Genomic DNA, 18,725 nt, shown 5'->3' with positions numbered 1-18,725 from the left:
TTCAAGGCTAAATGACCTTGAGTTGGGAACTAAACATCTGGACTCAATGACGCCCTCTCAGCCTGCCTAATTACACATTTCTGATGATCACTCACTAGTTTTTTTTCACAGTGTCAACACTGTGAAAAAAATGCTAAAATGGACAAACTGGAATGTGCAGCACATATAGTTTGTGTTTGTGAATGTGCGGTGGGACTGAGGGTCTACAGAAGGATCTGATGGAGTAGTCTGAGTGTGGAGAGCTCGGTCCTGCCCGGACACTAAAAGAATACTAACAGAGGGCCCATTGTTTTGATGCTGAGCTGAATTGTGGGAAGTCTAAATTGCCCTCTTTGCTGCTGTTTGGGCCTTCCCTAATTTTATTCTTAATTATTCACCACTTTTCTGTCTTTTTTGTTTTTATCAAGTGCTGAAATTAAAAAAAATCTGATTATTGGTGAATGCTGAACATTTTTTCTAGACTTTATTTTTAAGTTTTTCAGTCATTCACAAACATTCAACCCAATGCAGACCCCTTAAAAGTAAACGGATAGGGGAGCAAATAAATAACTTAATTGATGATAATAATAATAATATAAATAAATACAATAAATAAATCAGTTAAAGGAATAAAAAAGTAGATAATAATACAAACAACAGTGATAATTGTTGAAAAAATCAAAAATATATATAGTTAAATAAAAATAAATAATAAATGACATGAAAACAAGGGGCCATTGATTTTTATTTCACAATTTGAACCACATAATGAAGAATGCTAAACATTTTAACACAACTTTCACCATCTAAATATGAAACAATTTCACCTTTGAGACTGTACAAAGCTCAGCAGAAAATCAAGCGCATATGTTTTTTGTTGCTTGGTTAGTGTAAAAATCTCTTTCTTCCTGCTTTAAATTATGGATCAGCTTTAAAATGCAGATAAAACTTTTATTGGGTGGTGCAGAAGAGGAGAGTCGTGGTCTGTGTCTGACCAGCCTGCTGACAAAAGAGGCCGTTTCCTGCATATTGCATGGCTTTTAACAGCGGTGGGGCTGGGGTCTGCCCGTTAACATGTCTCCTCACATTGCGCTTCCGATGGCAGACAGACAGCCCAGAGATGCCTTGGCGCTACATAAACCCCAGCAGTCGGCCCAGACCTAACATGTTGTGACATCCTCCTGTTAGACGACTGAAGCTCAGTAGCACAATACCAGCCTGACACAGGAAGAGGATCCCAGGAGTGAACGGTCAAGCTGTGCTGGCACTTTTCTCGTTTTTTTTTCCTCTCTCTCAGGCCACCGTGTTAACTTTAGGGATTGACACATAGGAGGAGGAGACAGTAAAGCGGTGTTGTTCAGTTTCAGCCCATTCAGCGTTCACCTTTTTGAGATTCCTGCCTCTTTTAAACATCACAAAGTAGGGCAGAAAACATCAACGACGGGTGACTAAATAAATGATAAGAGGAAAACAAGCAGAGCCATGGTTGCTTGGGGAGGGATGGGGGTATTTGAGCCTTGGGGTCTTTGGATAAAAGGCACTTTGTAGGGGTGCGATTTGTTCTGTCCAATACCCACATCTCCCTCTCTCTTGGCTCCCTCCTCTCTGCTCTAATCAAGCAGTCTCTAATTTGGGTTCCAAGTCCAGTACCGGGGAAAAAGAAGGAGGCTTGTTACTTTGAAGAGTCCCGAGTGAATAACACAGATAAAAGATTCAGGCACAAAAAAAAGAAGAAAAGCGAGGGAGGGTGAGGGTGAAAAGGGGGAAAATCACAAGGCACCCTATTCTCTTCCCTTCCTTTGGTTAAGACAGCTGAGCCATTATGACCACATCTGAATTGAGTTTTTTAGCGCGAGAGGACTGGAATTTCTTTGTCTCTCTATCAGTCAGCTATTGTGGATGCTTCCATATGCTGCGAACCCATCCGAAGTAAATTAAGACTTGTCTAAATGCTCCGATTGTACCAAGCTGTACCCACAGATCGCACATTGCTTGAATGCCTTGCGTGCTGAGGCGCTCTCTTTCTGCTCCCTCCTGAAGTGTGTGTGAATGTGGACATGAGTGTGCACAGATGTGTGCCGCTCCGATCGATAAAAGGTACATGCCTCTGAGTAAATGCACACGTGTGTGAACTCTGCGGTCATCTGACCCTTTGTCCACTCTTTCTGTGGAAAAACACAAAGAGCCAATAGAGTCGCAGCAAATGGCATCTATTGGTACCTTCTTTAGTGTTCAAAATAGAATGATTTTTCTGCCCACGGACCTTTTTCGAAACCCATGAAACTGCTTTGACAAAAGCATGAAGCCAATCTTTGTGTGAAATTCACGATATTGAATGCGATCTAAACATTTTATCTTGTGGTCTGCAGTCATATTGAGAATCTCGATTGGCAGAAAACCAAACTAGAATAACAAGAGTAAATTTTATGGCACCCCTTTGCTTTTAACTACTACATACACTCGCTCAGTATTGCTACAAGGCCATATGTGTTTCCAGTAATATGGTGTTAACGCGTCTCCATGCCCTACAACCAAGACAATATGAGCAACAGCTGTTTTACCTGGCTTGCTGCCTCTGCCATGATATAAAAGCTGTTAATCTTGCCAATAAAACCCCATTAACAAGCATGAGCAATGACTCACAAGCACATGTCATCCACTGGCAGCAAGGATTGTCAGTCCCTACGCTTTCTATATGGCATGAACTTATTTTGTACTGGTCCATCATCTTGTTGAAAAAAAAGTCAGAGCTTTCTCAAATTTTTAAAAACTACTTAAATTTGTGTACTTGAGTGAGTTGTAACAGCTTTTTACTTAGTAATGGCAATCTGTTATTCTAATTTTCTTACAGTATATCTATATGTCTGTATGTGCCCATGCATATAGTTTGAGTATCGACAGATGTGATTTTAGGACACTTTTACAGAATTAAAATCATTTAAATGGCTCCGCAGACGATTTTTTAAATAAACGCTCTGATTGGGATATGGAGAGGTTATTAATAAAAGCACACTTCATCTACTGTGGTTTTGCTGTTCATGCCGAAAACTGATGGAGACTAATATTTTGATGATAGAGGAAGCTTCACTCTCCAGTATAATTATGCTAATGTAAAAGCTCCAGCACTTCACTGTCTATCCATGACACTGGACAAGGTACTTCATCAAAGCCAAGATAGACGCTCGACCTGAACATATTACTCCACGGGGGAATGCCAGTGACCCTGAAATTCACTCTGAAGACAAAAAAAACTGAGCGCAGAAACTTTACTTCTGGTCTTTCAGTAATTGAATACATCGTTCTTTGACTTTATAATACAGTGCGATAAACCAGAGATCCTGGCAGCATGCGGGGTGTGGTATGTATGCGAGGCAGCATATAGCAAAGATTACAAGAAAACAAAGATTGTCTACAATCCCTCTATTCATCTCTGGTGGCCTTCATGGAGATGAGTCTGACCCCTGTGCCCTTAAAATAAAAAAGTGTTCAAGGTCCCTCTCATACAAAGCGCTTAAAGCCTGCAAGATAGTGATCAAGGCAACAGCGTACTGTCTGCAAAACCTTGGAAGTGAATTAGGAGTTAGACGTTATCTCATTCTTTTCACAGATCTATTCATCGGTCTTACCTATGCAGCTGATAATTAAAGAAGAATGTACTTGATTCCTTGGACTGTGCAGAAGAGGTCTTTCAAAAGACTTTTCGACTGTTGTGTTTGATGGATAAGTGTATCAACAATGCCTGTGTTTTGTCTGGTTTTAATCCAGATCACAAGTGACAGAGTGAAATAGCTGAACAGGAACCAAAGGCAGCCGAGACCAGTGCAGATATTTACAAAGTGTATAAACCTGCTCAGTTCTCAAGCTGTCAAGATGGTTGTCATCTTTAGAGTACTTAGCTCTCTGTTGAAAGTTGTTGGATGTCCTTTAGATGGCTTCATTTTCTATTTAATATATTTTTTCTGCAGCTATTTATACTTCTTGTATGTATATGTGTAAGTTAAGCTGCCAGTAGCTGATTAGTATTTGAACCCTTCCTTTAGGAGAAGCAAGTCTATACTGAATATAAAGCTGTGATGATCTGAATAATGGGAAAAGAGTGGGAAGATTTAACACTGGAAAAAAAGTCAGAATTTATTTGGGCTATAATACATCATTTTTCTTTAAAGTCCAGATAAAATAAAATGTGTGATGTTTTTTCCTTAGCACATTATGCATGTCAGAAAATACTTGATAAATTGAACAGACTGATTACAGTGTTGTTAGACTGTTTAATCATTTTCATGTCTCTTTCATTTTTCGAGTGGGCCTGAAATCATGGCTCAATCTCACACCGGAGTCATCCTTAACCTAACCCCTTCTCTACTATTTAAAAACATTACAGCGCATAGCATCAGTATTGTTTCAGTGAAATTTTTTACGTTGCACGAACCCTTGCAGCTCTTTCAGTCTAATAAATCCACAAAAAAACAGTTCTGTTCAATGCCACAATCTTATAAACAAGAAAAATAGCCGGCATTCACACACTTTCAGCCTGAATTGGCTACCCGGCCCGTGTGCCGTGGTAATGTGCTTTGGCTAATGTTAGCCGCTGGATGAGAGTCTGTCGCTGCTCAGCGGCTGAATCGGCTTGGGATGTGTGTACTGTGTTACTGAGGTAGCTGCTGAAAAAAGTCTGTCATATTGCAGCAACTCGTTTTTTGGCATTTCAGAGAAGAGCATAGGCCTACTGCCTATTTTTTTTTTTTTTATTTAATCACTATTATTCAGCTCAGTGGTTCACAACACACCTTTCTGTGATGTTACAAACCCAGAACACTTATTTTTGCTTTAACCCAACATTAAGACCTTGAAAATAATTAAAAAAAAGAAAAGAATAGAAATCTCACTTGGCAATTAGGCTTGCACTTTTGTGACAGTCCCTAAAATTTCAATTTCAATTTCAATTCCTTCATTTGCTTATCTATGTTATTGAAAAGGAAATGCAACTGGATTGGATACATTATTTTTTTCTCAAAGGGGAAACTTTTTACATATATTTGTTTTGATGGTTTTAAGTTCAAATTATATTAAGGAATCTTTCCAGCTGGATTTTTTTTTCATTTCATTAAAGGGTCACTGTACCTGACCACAATAATAGTGGTATAAGGTTTACCACAAAACCACAATATTTTCTGTAACTATTATTGTACCCTGAGAATCTCAACCCGTTGCAACACTAATCTGAATAATGTATTTGTTTACATCTTGACGCAGAATTAACACAGGTCAGCCCTTCAGCAGCTTTTGATGGCTGTGAGGACACTGTTTGCTTTGCTGGGGGAAAGCTGATGAATATTTCACGGGAGTGTCCTTTTCATAAATGACAGGTGTGTTTTTGGCAGTTCTGCAAATGCTTTACATTCGCTTCAAACGAAAACACAAGTAACACTTGTTTGAAATGTATTATACAACTTTAAAATTGAGATAGTTGAACAAACCATGACAAACCACTGGAATAGAATCCAAAACACAAACAGGGAACTCTCTCTATCCCCCCCCCCCCCCACACACACACACACACACACACACACACAAGCACAGCACTTCCTTTTTTACCTCCATTGCCACAAGCTAAATTCCTCAATTCATTAGAGGAGAAAAACACACAGTCCAACACTCTCATACATTCATCTGGCAAATGTGGCCTGAGGAATAATGATTTACTGTGGCTCATATTTCACCTGAGTGCACAGGGCAAACAGTTGACTGAAGTGTTGTGGAGAAAATGCTAACTGAGGCATTTTTGACTGGAGCAACTGGACAGATACTGTTTGTGTGAATGTTTTTGTATGTTTGGGTAAATATAATATACATAATATTTATAGTATATATAGTATGTTGTATAAGCACAATTCTTTGGCTGCTTGTTTCTGAAGCTATATACGTCAGTGTCACTGGGAAATGTGTGCACAGATATTGTGCTTTGCATCTCCAGTGGCAGCCCAGCCTCACTCTATGGAAACCATTAGGAATAAAGTTACATTTTAAAGTGAATAATAATGTTTTGAAGCTAGCCCACATGGCTGAACAATATGGGCTCTGTGTTCACACAGTGGACTCCTTTCTGTCTGTGCAGGAGCAAAGCCAGCACAGGTAGGGCCAGCATCAAATCAGTCTCAGCTGCCGCCCTGCCCTGCCCTGTGTTCTCCTCCTAAAGAGCTTCCACTTATCTGCCTGCCACAGGACTGTCTGTGTGCACTCGACCACTGTCATGTTGACACCATTCTCAAATTGATTGTGACAGTGCAAGAGCCCCGATTTTTCTGCTTCAGAATTCAAGCTGCCATTTCAACGCCAGTGTACAATGTTAAGCTTTTTTTCTTATTTTGATTTTTTTTTTTTTTTTGCAAATTCCAAGAGAATGAATACAGCTTGTGTTTCAATTTAGTAACCACATATTTTCCTTCAGTTTGAGTAAATGCTTGAGCATTTTGCTTTTTTTTTTTTTTTTTTTTTTCTCCCAACGGGGGTCCGGGAAACTGGCACTCAGCAGGGAAACTTAAACAGCTCTGTTGAGTACGAGGCTCAAAGACCCTGCACATAGCGAGCGTGCAACAGAGAGCAACCTTATCTGCCCCAGGACACTGTGTACTATATGTGTATGCATTTGACACAATCTCTGAGTGTATATACACACACACACACAGTACAATAATGTATGGGATTATAAATGTCCTAAATCATGTGAAGAACGGGGGCTTTGCATGTTTTAAAGAGAAAAATCTCTTTGAGGTGTATAATTATAAATGCCAAGTCTAAGTATCCACGTCTAAAATCTTTTTCTCTTGCACTCCTCCCTCCACATTGCCTCCTATTATCTGCTACTTTCTGTGGTTTGGAGCCCTTCCAGCCGGCCTCCCTTTCTTGCTCTGTGGTTTTGTTCAGGAGATTTCATCTCCCTCCTTCATCGTTCCTGCAGATTGACAGCTAAGCTCAGGTATGAAAACAAACAGTTAGCTCTGGAATTGACTGCTGAAAAGAAATCCGCCACTAATGCTCCCTTGCAAACTCTCCTTTTTGCCTGCCTCTGCTGATGCTAAGCCCTAACAGCAGAGAAGAAAAAGCAGATGGAGATTTGAGATCATTAACCCTTAATAACACCATTCTGCATGTCTGGTTTAAGCACACCGCCTCTCCTGGATTATTGCGCTTGTCTCTCCTGACTCCACAACCTAAAAAACGTCTTTACCTCGGAAGCAGTGCATTATGTCACCAAACACCCACATGACAATAAGCTATAATTATAGATGTGTCATGTGTAAGAGCTAAATGGTTGGTTGCAGACTTTGAAAGCAAAATCTCTGATGTTGTTGATACTATTGTTTTGTTTGTTTACAGTACGTGTGTTCACCTCAACAGGATAAAGTATTCAGGGGCATGTTTGAACACAACTGCAGGCAAAGAATGTCTTTCTTCTTGTGGGTAAAAGCCTCAAGTCCAACTCTGTCACACCTATTGTTTTTCATTTTTATTTGTTTCCTGGGAGCAAGATGAAATTATTTCCTTACCAGTCAGATTCCACCACTTGCCTCTGCAAAAAAGAAACAATTACTTGTCTTTCAAGGTTTTGATGGAACAATGTCAAACGGCCTATGGGTGCTCAGTATAATTGGTTGAGGAATTGGTGAGCCATCAGCATAGAACATGCAAGGCCACTCTGCCAGTACGTACTGTAGTCTTTATTTGCATGTCAGCCTTTATTCTCTACTCCCTTTCATTCATTTAAAATCTACAGGCATGTTTGCCTTTTGTACTGATTTTAACCTAACAATTAATGGAGCCTCTGATTCATCATAACACTTTAGATCTTAATCATAAGATGTTTTCTGCTAGGTACCTTTGTGTTTTAATTAGGCGGACCTTGTGCGTCTCCAACCCTGGGCTTCTTTTTAATTGCCCGTATTTACATCAGGCAGACATCAAACGCGGAGAGAGAGACATTTGTAAGGGGGAGCACAAAGCAGCCCTTTGAAATGTCTACAGTCATATGAAATGGCATGCTAATTAAAAATCTAAGGCTGCCACTGTGATAGGAGAAGCATTTATATTGGTAACTGTGGTGTATAGACTGTCTCCATAACTCATCCACAGACAGAGGCCATAGTGTTTATTAACAGACTCCCTACCTGTTTACAGACCACCAAGTAACCTTCCAGTTCCCATTCATCAAACACAAGAAATGCCCTGCCTGTAATTTAACAGACCAGCTTTCAAAAGGCTAAATCATGTTAAACATTTTACCCAGTGTGCACTTTGATCTACAGTGGCATACAGTTTACTAGGTCAGGTACAATGAGTTTACCAAGTGGTGATTTATCTTTGAGTTCATTAAGGTTATTGCCAATGAATATACTTATTTGAACATTCAGTAGCCTTTTTTTTTGCTCTCCTATGTAATTCTGCAGTTCTCGCTAAGTGTCATTCAATAATTAAAACCCAACATGAGTTGTATTTATGTGTCATGCATGTTTCATGAAAAGAAACAATTAAGCAAATGATCAAAATCACCTACACAGCAGTAAAATTAGCCCCCTTTTTATACGTTTGTGAATAATCCTCATTAAGTGTTAATTTAAAAAAAACATAAGGTAATATTGAGAGTTAGATATAATATAAAGGGAATCACAGTGAGAGAGTGCAGGAGCCAGTGGCAGCCTGGTGTTATCAGCCAGCTGGTATTGTGCTTCCCTGTGCTGTATAAACACACCAGCTCTCAGTAACAGTCAGTACTAAGGACTGAGCAGCGGCCCTGCACATCCTCGGCCCACCTTCACCCTGTCATAAACAGAGATTTTGGGGGAGTGCTGAGTTGCGCATTGGCGTGCCGCACTTGATACTCCGTGCAGGGCGTTCACTGTCCAACCCGAGACATTCCACTCAAACGCAGGCTCACTGAGGAGACGATTGTGTGCGTCACCGCGCCGTCTCCTCTCCTCTGTTAAACGGCTTCTCTCCTCTCAGCTCAGCCGTGCTCTGTTTACATCAAGCACACTTTGGGTTCAACAATTACCAGAGCGGCATGAACGCACTGCATGTGCCCAGTGCGGGGTAGCTGGGCTCTGGGCCGTCTGGAGGGACAACAACAATAAACCGCTGACAAGCACAGAGAGCCTCAGAATTAGTCTAAATGGGCTGGAATTTTGAAGACAGCACTTTGGACAGAGTCGGGCATTCCAACAAAAGATAAGGGAGGAGAGAAATGAATGAGGAGGGCAGCCAAAGGCCTTTGTTTTATTTCAGAGTACAAGGCTGTGTCTAAGATTATACAGTACATAGATTATGTACGTCTGATAGGAATGAGGGACTTGTTAACATGGCTTAACATGTTGTCTGTGTGTGTCAGTGCTCGTAGTCCTACCTTTTACTTCTGCCAACAATTCACTGGTGTTGAGCCTCTCCATCTTCTCTTTCCAGTCTTTAGAAAGAAGTTTCTCCATGCATGAGGAATCTGGAAAAAAAAAAACAAAGGAAGAAATTTAATTTGGATAAAAAAATAAGCTACTGTTTAGAGTGTAATTTGGTTTTATGATAACGTAATATATTGTCTATTTTTATAGTTTTGCGGATGCTATAAATCTCCAAATCTATTCACTTAAATGAATATTAAAGAAAGTCAGAGTATCAGATGAAAGAGAGGTATTTTATTTGATGGTACTGCACGTCGAACATTAAAAGAGACTCAGGCTGACAGCTGAGAGATGAGCTAAGGGCGGAGTGAGGAGGGAAGCAGGCATTGTGGGGATAGCATAAGGGCAGAAACGCACATTAAGTGGGAGGCAAGGAGTGAGACTGGCTACGTCCGAGCGTTCACATAGCTGCCAATGATGAAAACAATTAACATTTGTCCAGCAGACAATGAATCAGAGAAGGAATGGCTGCAATCTGCCATGCTGTCGCTGGGGTAGCTGATAAAGAACACACTGGGCCGGCTGACCCAGGCCTCCACCATCCCTGCACGGCTTAGGGGTCAGCCCGTTCCCATCAAACACCAGCAACACAAGTCTCCACCCCTCCACCTTGAGACACTGTCTCCACAAACTGCCTCCAATCTGAACCACATCGAGACATGCAACGTCCAGTCATGCCCTTTGCAGCAGCAATCCTGTACGATCCAGCACTGAGACAACAACTAATATACTGAAAACAGCTGTGTTGATTTCTATAGTAATTGTCCTCAGGTTTCATTAATTGCCTGAGGATGATACAATTTGTAAAACCGTGTTTCTCTAGATTTGGAGCAAAATGCACAACCAAAGCAGACTCACTAATTATTACCACAAAGCCCTGAGGCACTGTGATACAATAGTCTAACCACATATCTAACAGTGGATCATTTATGAACACACTTCTGGCAACAAAAGAAGCATGTTAATGTTTCAACTGATGCCACAAGGCAGGTTCATCTCAGTTTAAAGTAGTTGTCGCATGTCTTTAATTCCAAGTTGCACATAATGTGAAACAGGGAGACAATATTCTGGACTCTTTCAGTTTCTCCATTATCATCGCTGACATCAAAAACAGAGGAGATTTATACGGTTTAGAATGTATACAAGTGTTGTTTCCTTTTATCCGCCTGTAACATCTCCTCCACAAACCAAACACTGTTGTTCCTTCCGACAAACACACCAACTTCAGAGGAACTGGGAGTAACGGGGGGTCAGTCGTTCTCGTGGCCTTGTTTAAGGATGGCTTTCAGAGAGATCAAGCAGAGTAACCATTTTGTTTGATTGTCCACTTCCTCCAATGTGATGGGGGTCGACAGGACATCTTCAGCTCCGGGTCATTATAACATTACTTCTGCTTTATTGACTTTCCAATTCCCAACTCACAGTTTGTTCCCTTGACCCTAGGAGAGAGAGAGAGAGAAAAGACTGTGTGTTGTGTGTGTGTTTGTGTTTGTTAACTCCCTCCATGGCACAAAGATCACAGATCTTAAAACAGGGGTTAAGGGCAGGGGGGGGGGAGTTGCAGAGCTCAACTCTTTCTTCCCTGCGCCTCACCCCTGGGTGAGACAGCTTCCTCAAACTCCCCTCAAATCATACTCCTCAGAACAACATCAGTGCAAGACATTTTCACCGAAAAGGCTTATTTTATAAGTAGTGTAAAGGGGAATTAAACAAACACAGTGAGCATATGTTAATACGAACACATATGCTCTCTCTCACACACATACATAAACACACACACACACACACTTTCATCACAGATGCTGCTCCAGTACTTGATCATTAAGGAATGCACCAACTGTTGGAGATAATGTGGTGCCAGCTTCCATTCTACTCCAGTCCTCCCCCTCCTTTCCACCTCCCTCCCAGGAGAGCTGCCGCTCCCTCACTTCTCCATCCCCTCTGCCGGGCCAGACACGACCTGCCAAGTCCTCCAACAGGAGAGACTACAGCTGGAATGCACCGCTGTCCTCCCTGCCTTCCACCTGGGAGAGGTGAATAATGACCTGGATTAGTCTATAAAATAACTCTCAAACATCTTTCAGTGTTCGAACAGCGTGGACAAAACAGGCAACCAAAAATGGATTTGGTGAAAGCGGAGCAACTTTTGCGCAGGCGTGCTCGAGGAAAACAGTAAATGAGTCAGATGTCTGGCTTTTTTCACAGCGCCCTTCCGCAGCCTATTTTTCAGAAGAATTTAGATTAATAGGAGGAATGCTATTTCAGTTTCTAAAATGCCTGTCTGTTGTTTTTTTTTTAGAGAAAATATAAATGCCAATTGAAACACTGGTTAGTTTCAACATAATAATTACTGTCAGGTTATGACACACACAAAAAAAATAGATACTGTTTTCACCATAAAAAAAATTCTAATAAAAGATTCACCCTTCGCTGATTTTACTGGATGTCTAACACTGGTGAAATTGAAAGGCAAACATGATTATTTAAGACAGTTGGTGCAGAACGTCTTAAGTTTTTAGTGCAAAGAAGAGTTTGCTGCTCTTGTCCTTTTTAAAGTAGGACATCACATACTGGGGAATTAGCTTAAACAAGAGAAGAGTCCAGTGAGTTTATTTTTATTTTCCTATGGGGGCTCTTAAATCTCTCGCACCCCCACCCCTTCCATTTCTTTCCCTCCCTCTCTCGAGATAAAATGCTCTGTGGCTGGGGAGCAGGCCATTCAGCTGGGATGAGAATGGAATGAAAACAATAGCCCTTATCAGGCTCTTATTTACATTTTCCCAGCGTCCCTGCAGAAGACAGCTTGGCTTGTCACCAAGCCCAGATCGCCCCACTGGACCCAGACCAACTTCCTCCAGCCCCTGCGATTCCAATGGTCCCTATGGACCCTCGCCTGGCACAGACCCCCTCCACTCTGCAGCGAGCACAGATAGCAACATACAAGACAAAACTATTGGAGTGTGTGTCCAAGACGTGTTCCCATTGAGAGGGGAATGGTTTCTGGACTACTAAGCCCGTCTGGGTCTCATTGTCTCTTCTCTGGGGCTGGGGCTGTATAGCTGGAAAAATGCCCTGAACCCTTTCCCCGAAATTTTTTAAAGCGCTTCCAAGTGGCGCTGAGAAGAAAGTGAATAGCCATCACTGATTTAAAACTGCCAAATTCAATATGTTTATCTCCTATCAGCGCTGTCATCTCTGGTATACAGCTTTCCTGTGCAGGTATTCTGTGATCTTATTGATGTGGGTGCGCAGGCGCAGGGATTGAGACACCTAAACCCCAGATGAGTTTCTAGATTAGGCTACAGCTCTTTTTTTTCTTTTTACTGTATTAAAAACAAAACTAATGATCCTCATAAATCTCAACAAAGGAATGTTTCTGGGTTGATGTGTGACATAAACAAAGCTTTCAGCACCTGGCAGTCAGTGTTGCCAGAATATCATGTTCAGTATAAACCACAGAAGTGAAGCTAAGAGGCAGGTTAACATTAACTGTCTGCCCTGACACCGACTGACTCCCTGACAGTCTTGAAGGAAAAATTTCTCTCTGTCTCATATTTCATACAGTGCATCCCTCACTGTTGTTTCTCTCCAGTGTTTTAATGCAAAACTATTTGTCTTAATTTGCCTTTTTATTGTTAACACACATTTTATTAAATTGAGTGCTAGTTAGCTGTAAATGCCTGTGGGTTGAGAAGCGAAGGTAGGGGGAGAGTCGTTTGCTAATTTATGTTTTTATAGCCGCTCTAAAAAGAGTAGTTCATTCAAACGATCATTGCAAACTGTAGAAAATCACTGAGTGCAACACCAAATAGACAAAAAAACACAAACAAATCAAATCTTGTCACTTTGGAATTGGATTGGACAGTGCTAAAGCAGACCTTAAAAATTCATGACTAATTTTTTAAATGGCTCTTCAGATGGAGATTGCCATGGAGATATTAAGTCCAGTGTGTATATTTACGTCGGGCAAAAGGGCCATTTTCAATTTACATGGCCATGTTTTCAAAAGGTTTAATCTACTAAATTTGTCAAAAACACTCCATCATGTTTCAAAAGGCCGCAACTGCCTCAAAGCTCAAAACTGGTTTGTTACAACATGCAGCAGTTGGTGTTTTATTACTCTGTGTTGTCAGCAATGAAATCGTTTCAACTGTCTGCCACCACATTCTGAGCCTCTCTGTGTGCACCGTTCTCCCGGGACGAAAGATGATACTTGTGTCTGAGTGTTTGTTGTGTTGAAAAGCTGTTGGCAGAGAAAAGAGGGCTATCTAGGAGAGTCAAATTAGCCATAAGTCATGGATAACAGAGTAAGAGACCTCCCCTTAAGCACTGGCCTTGTATATCAGTTGTCCCAGCCTCGGGGGGAAGCATGTAATTACCGAATCAATGATCAACTGACACTGACCATATAAATAATTTCCTCCCCGGAATGCAGAGGCCCGTACAGTGAGGCAAAGAGGGAAACAATGCTGTTTGCAGTGAGGAGGAGCCAAGGAGGAACAGGGAAAATGGGGTTTAGAGTCTTAAAACAAGCTTCAGCTTGAATGGAGCACATTTTTTACAATTTGTCATAATTAAGTTATGAAAACAAACTCCTCGGAGCGCTGTAGGTATGAGAGAGATCTATGAACTGCAATAACAAAACTGGAAAATGCACACTTTTTTACAATATAAAGGTACTCTAACTAATGACATGAAATAAAAATAATTCCTCAAACAAGCTTTTCCTAATGAGTGTATAAAATGTATATTACACATGCAATGTGCGAAAAAACATCTCGTGCAATAGAAAGGCAGTTAAAGGTTGCACAAAAAGCTCTAAAAATGGTGGCTAACATCATACATCCTACAAGCTAAAGGGTGCAGTGAAGTAAGACATGGGATGAGGAATATCCACAAAAAATCCCTGTTATTTTTGCAATTTTTTATATGGCTTAAATTATATATTAATTGCACCTCTATATGCTTTCATTTACTTCATAATATTGGTTGTATCATGTGATAACAGATGCAAAAACTATGTCTAAATTAAAAAAAAAACAAAACTGTTTTTTTAAGCACTAAAATGTCACTCTTACATTCAGTGTTAGATAGTTTATTAAAGTATATTTTTTTAATTGAGGCATACATTTCTATCTTAGAGATAAAACTCTCAGAATGTCAGCCAGACAATGATAGGCTGACGTCTAATTTCGCATCCACCCTGCACTGCATGGGAAACAAATCAAAAGTCGAGGTTGATAAAAAAGAAAATGACTGTGACACACTCCAAGGAGTCCTTTGAATATCTTAATCACAGACACACTAAAAACAAGACCCCATCATCACACCAAATAAAACATAATAATTACAAGAGGCAGGCAGGGAAGTGAAATGCAGAGAGAAAACATGTTTTTGTCATTCAGCCGGTAGTCCCTGAGACAACAGCTGCTGGATGCTGCAAATACTCCTGAAGTCTCCATAATCATGGCGTTATTGAAGTGAGGACAAAAAGGGCACTAATTGCAAGGGAGCAATCGGAACGTAATAGGTTACACACCCGGGTGATGCCGCACAATGCAAACGCTAAAGAGGGAGCTTTTGGGGGGGTGGGGGGGGGGGTGGGGGTGGCATTCGGTGCACAACAGTGCGTTGTCGCTCATTTTCAGGCAATTACCTTTCCTCGTTGTCAACAGTTTTAATAACGTCTACCATTTCTAGAAGACTTTTGGGTGCAGTTAGATGATTCCAGCTTTTTAATATGTAATCACTGGGGATGGCATGCATAAATAAAAAGGTCCAGATATGTCAGTGTATTGTGGAGCACCTGCACCTCGTGGTGGCCTTGCTTTAACTGACACCTAATCATTATTCCACTTGGTGAGCATCTCTGTTAGTCACCTTTGGATGATCCTGTTTGGTCATGTAAACAGTTGCTATAAATATATTGTATTGCTTCATCTGTGGTTCTGACATATCTCTGCTCAAATACTTCCTTCTTTATTCCCTTGCTGCCTCATATCCTTCCTTCCTATTGTCCTTACTTTACTTTATCGTCTTTACCTCAGCGTGATCATATATCACTTGTGTATGTTGTGTATGTGTCTGCCTGTGTATAATGGCAGCACTTGTTGTTAGTGTCTACAAAGGGTTGTAGGTTGTATTTTTTTGTTGAACTCAGAGCTGAGGATGGATCAACAGTCTTATACAAAGTAGTTAACACTAACATCACCGGAACAAATTGCAACTTTGAGTTGGTCTGGATCCAGTCAGTTCATTTTTTATTATTCTTATTATGTTCATTATATCAATGTCATAGACAATAATGCCTCTTGGTGCTATTTGAAAGACCTACAGCCAATCACAGCAATGAAATGTGACATAGTGCCGAGTGACAGACAAATGTAAACCATCACAGAGTGCAGAGATGATGTATGATTGTGTAACATCAATATGAACAAAGGTTGCTGTTTTTACATCCGAATTTTGAATAGTACTTTAACAGAAGGTTTTGCATCAGCTGCAGCCATCTTCGTTGTTTTTTTTATAAAATGCCCTAACGGTGCTTCTCTTCACTAAGCTAGGCTTGCCATGATCTCTCTGCGCACAGGCATGCAAGCCACAATTCATGCCAAGACATATTTTGGAAAGGATCAGCAAGGTTGTAAAGAAATCTGTCTGAACCAAGGGGTTGTACGTCAGGGTTGTAACCAATTTTACCTAGTGGTCAAAAGTGGAACTACACTGTGTGGATCCATCACATGATGCCATGTGGCCCAAAACAGCTTCTTCCTAGATGTGGGGAAGAGACGTCTGTAAATTACTGGATACATTTTTATGAGCATTACCCCCACCCCCGAAATTACACAATTCACTATTGGGATTTAATCAGTTGGGTGCGATAACATTTCTAAAAGAGCTGCACAATGAAATAATTTTATTCCCATTCAGTTTCGCAGAGTGCTAAACCAGAGATTAGTCTTTCTGCTGGCAGAATTTAGCAACTCTGCTGCGCTCTGCAGATCTGCGTCTCTTGTACGCATGCCCTATGAGCCCCATAATGAGGAAGATCTGGGTAATTTCATGCTGCGGAAATAGAGCTTTTTTGGCGTCATACGCTACTTAGCAAATTTCATATGAATGAAACGAGGCCCCGCCTCCAGGGTGCATCAAGGTCTCTCCATACATCCATGTCATGGATGGGCGGGCAACCAGACGTATGTGCTAGAGTAAAGAAAACAATAGCTTGCTGATTTGTTAAATTTGTTACATTGAATGGTTAATTTTCTGCTGCCTTGTCTCTTTGATGTTTGGTGAACATGTTGCAGTTGCCTCCAGCACTATGAATTCTTTTCCTTGCATTTACCCCATTAACATCTTAAGGTTGTGGAGTTAAGTGGACTAAAAGACCTCAACACATGCAACCTCAGGTTAAAACTATAACAAACCATCTAATTCTAATTAAGAAAGTTAGATGCAATTTGGTGGCAACTTTTTGATTATTGTTGCTTTTTTTCAAAAATGCTGGTCTGTGTGACCAGAAACTTCTACCCTATCACTCGCCTTTAACTGCACCGACCACCGTGTTAATCCCACAGTGTTGACCTGGCCATTCTGAGATGCCGTATACACACACAGCACACTGACCTCTCTAAATAGGACACGTGTCTATCAAGCATATATGAATTAACCATCCCCAAGAGGCTTCACCTCCTGAGCTGAGCAGCATGTGACCTCTCCCAATCCATTTTACTGCGGCACTCTGTGGCAATCAGGCTTGAATTATTAAAGTGAGCAGTGAGCAATGATCAATTCATTGCGGCCCTTGCTCGCAGACTGCCTGGCCGTACTTCAGCAGAAATGACATTGAGAACACTTGAGTATGCTTCCAGACAATGCACATAAATGTGAAATATGTCAGACCCAATATGTCAATAATCATAACTGTACAGGCTGAGGCCATGTCCAGGGTAATCCTACAGAAATGCTGGTAGATGACTGTGGGGTTCAGCAGGTTTCGGCGCTGCGATTCCTTACAAACGCATTCTTGAGAGAAAAAGTGGGAGAAGTTGAGGGGCAGACAAGAGGCTAGTGTGTTGTATGCTGAGAAGTGCATTCACCAACATCTGTACCTCAGAGAACGCAATGTTTGTCATCAATATTAAGTGCTTTTTTTTTTTAAAGTAACACAACTGAAGACTTGTAGGCCTTTCAGAGGACATAGGCCGCAAGAACATTCAAAGTCAATGTCAGCCTTAAACCCCTCCTTATCTACTCAATTAGAGTGGAAAAACAAAAGCAAAGAAGTTGAAAGAGAGAGAAAAGATTGTAGGGAAGTATGCAACTCAAGGAACCTGGAGGAGGGAAAGAAAAAAAATCCAATCAAAACTTCGTGAGGAGCAGATGAAGAGCCAAGATAAACCAGTACTCAGAGCCCCCAAAACTGCAATCTCCCCTTAAGCCGGAGAGTGGCAGCTGGCAGAACAGCTGGTGAATAGGATTAATGTCAGAAGAATGAAATAAAACTCAACATATGTCCGAGCCTGAGGTGTTGGGACTGTGCGTGATTGTGCCCCCGATGGATGCCATGTGTGCATCTGGAAGGAGCTGCTGTGCTGCTCCACTCGCTACCCCACAAGGTCACTTTTAAGAACTAGGACCATTAAATGCTTGGATAGCAAAATGAACTTTTCATTCCCTCTCCACTACCCCTCCTTTGCTTTAAAGTCTCTATTTAGGCAGCAGAGTCTATTGAACACAGTTATCAATACAATGCATTAGGGAAACAATTGCTGCTGTGATTACATTCAGAAAGACCAAATAGTACATGTTTTATGAAAATATAGCAAGCTAAATGAAATCAATGTAAATCAGTTCTGTGTTTTTTTTTAACAATTATTTGTAATTTTTTAACTCAACAATAGGGCAAGAAAGCAAAGGTATAGTCATAATCTTTAAGTGTGCATGAGCAAGAAAAGAAAAAGTGATTTACTTCTGGAATTTCAGCCGATGCCGATCAGGGGATCAGTACTGAACATTACAAGGAAAAATATGTGGACTTGATTTCAATTTATAATTTCCATTTGATGTCGGTAATCATTAGAGTCCACACACTGTAATAAATTATAATAATTTCACACAAAATTTAAATTACTGGGTACCTAGCATTGGAGAGATTTTTTTTTTGGCTACCCTGCAATTTAACTGTCAGATATAAACTTGCCTGCTAATCAATGCTCGAAAACATTCACATTTATTCAACTATGTTAAATTAATAGATGTGTGAAGAAAATGTGGAGTACTGTGATCATGGCTGTTCAG

General features: G+C 40.8%; 1 protein-coding gene across 7 annotated transcripts in view; it reads right to left on the bottom strand.

The window, feature by feature from the left end:
* Positions 1–18,725, bottom strand: part of sox6 (SRY-box transcription factor 6) — a 153,855-nt gene that overhangs the window by 68,835 nt on the left and 66,295 nt on the right. For all 7 annotated transcript variants that reach the window (XM_042483805.1, XM_042484184.1, XM_042484034.1 and 4 more), the window contains one exon: positions 9,377–9,466. In XM_042483805.1, the coding sequence (XP_042339739.1) occupies positions 9,377–9,466 (90 nt within the window). The remainder of the gene's footprint in view (positions 1–9,376; positions 9,467–18,725) is intronic.

The sequence above is a fragment of the Plectropomus leopardus genome, chromosome 1 (assembly GCF_008729295.1).
Source record: "Plectropomus leopardus isolate mb chromosome 1, YSFRI_Pleo_2.0, whole genome shotgun sequence".
Classification (NCBI taxonomy): domain Eukaryota; kingdom Metazoa; phylum Chordata; class Actinopteri; order Perciformes; family Serranidae; genus Plectropomus; species Plectropomus leopardus.
The sequence above is the reverse complement of the archived record's forward strand: the minus strand, read 5'-3'. Positions and strand labels throughout refer to the sequence as shown.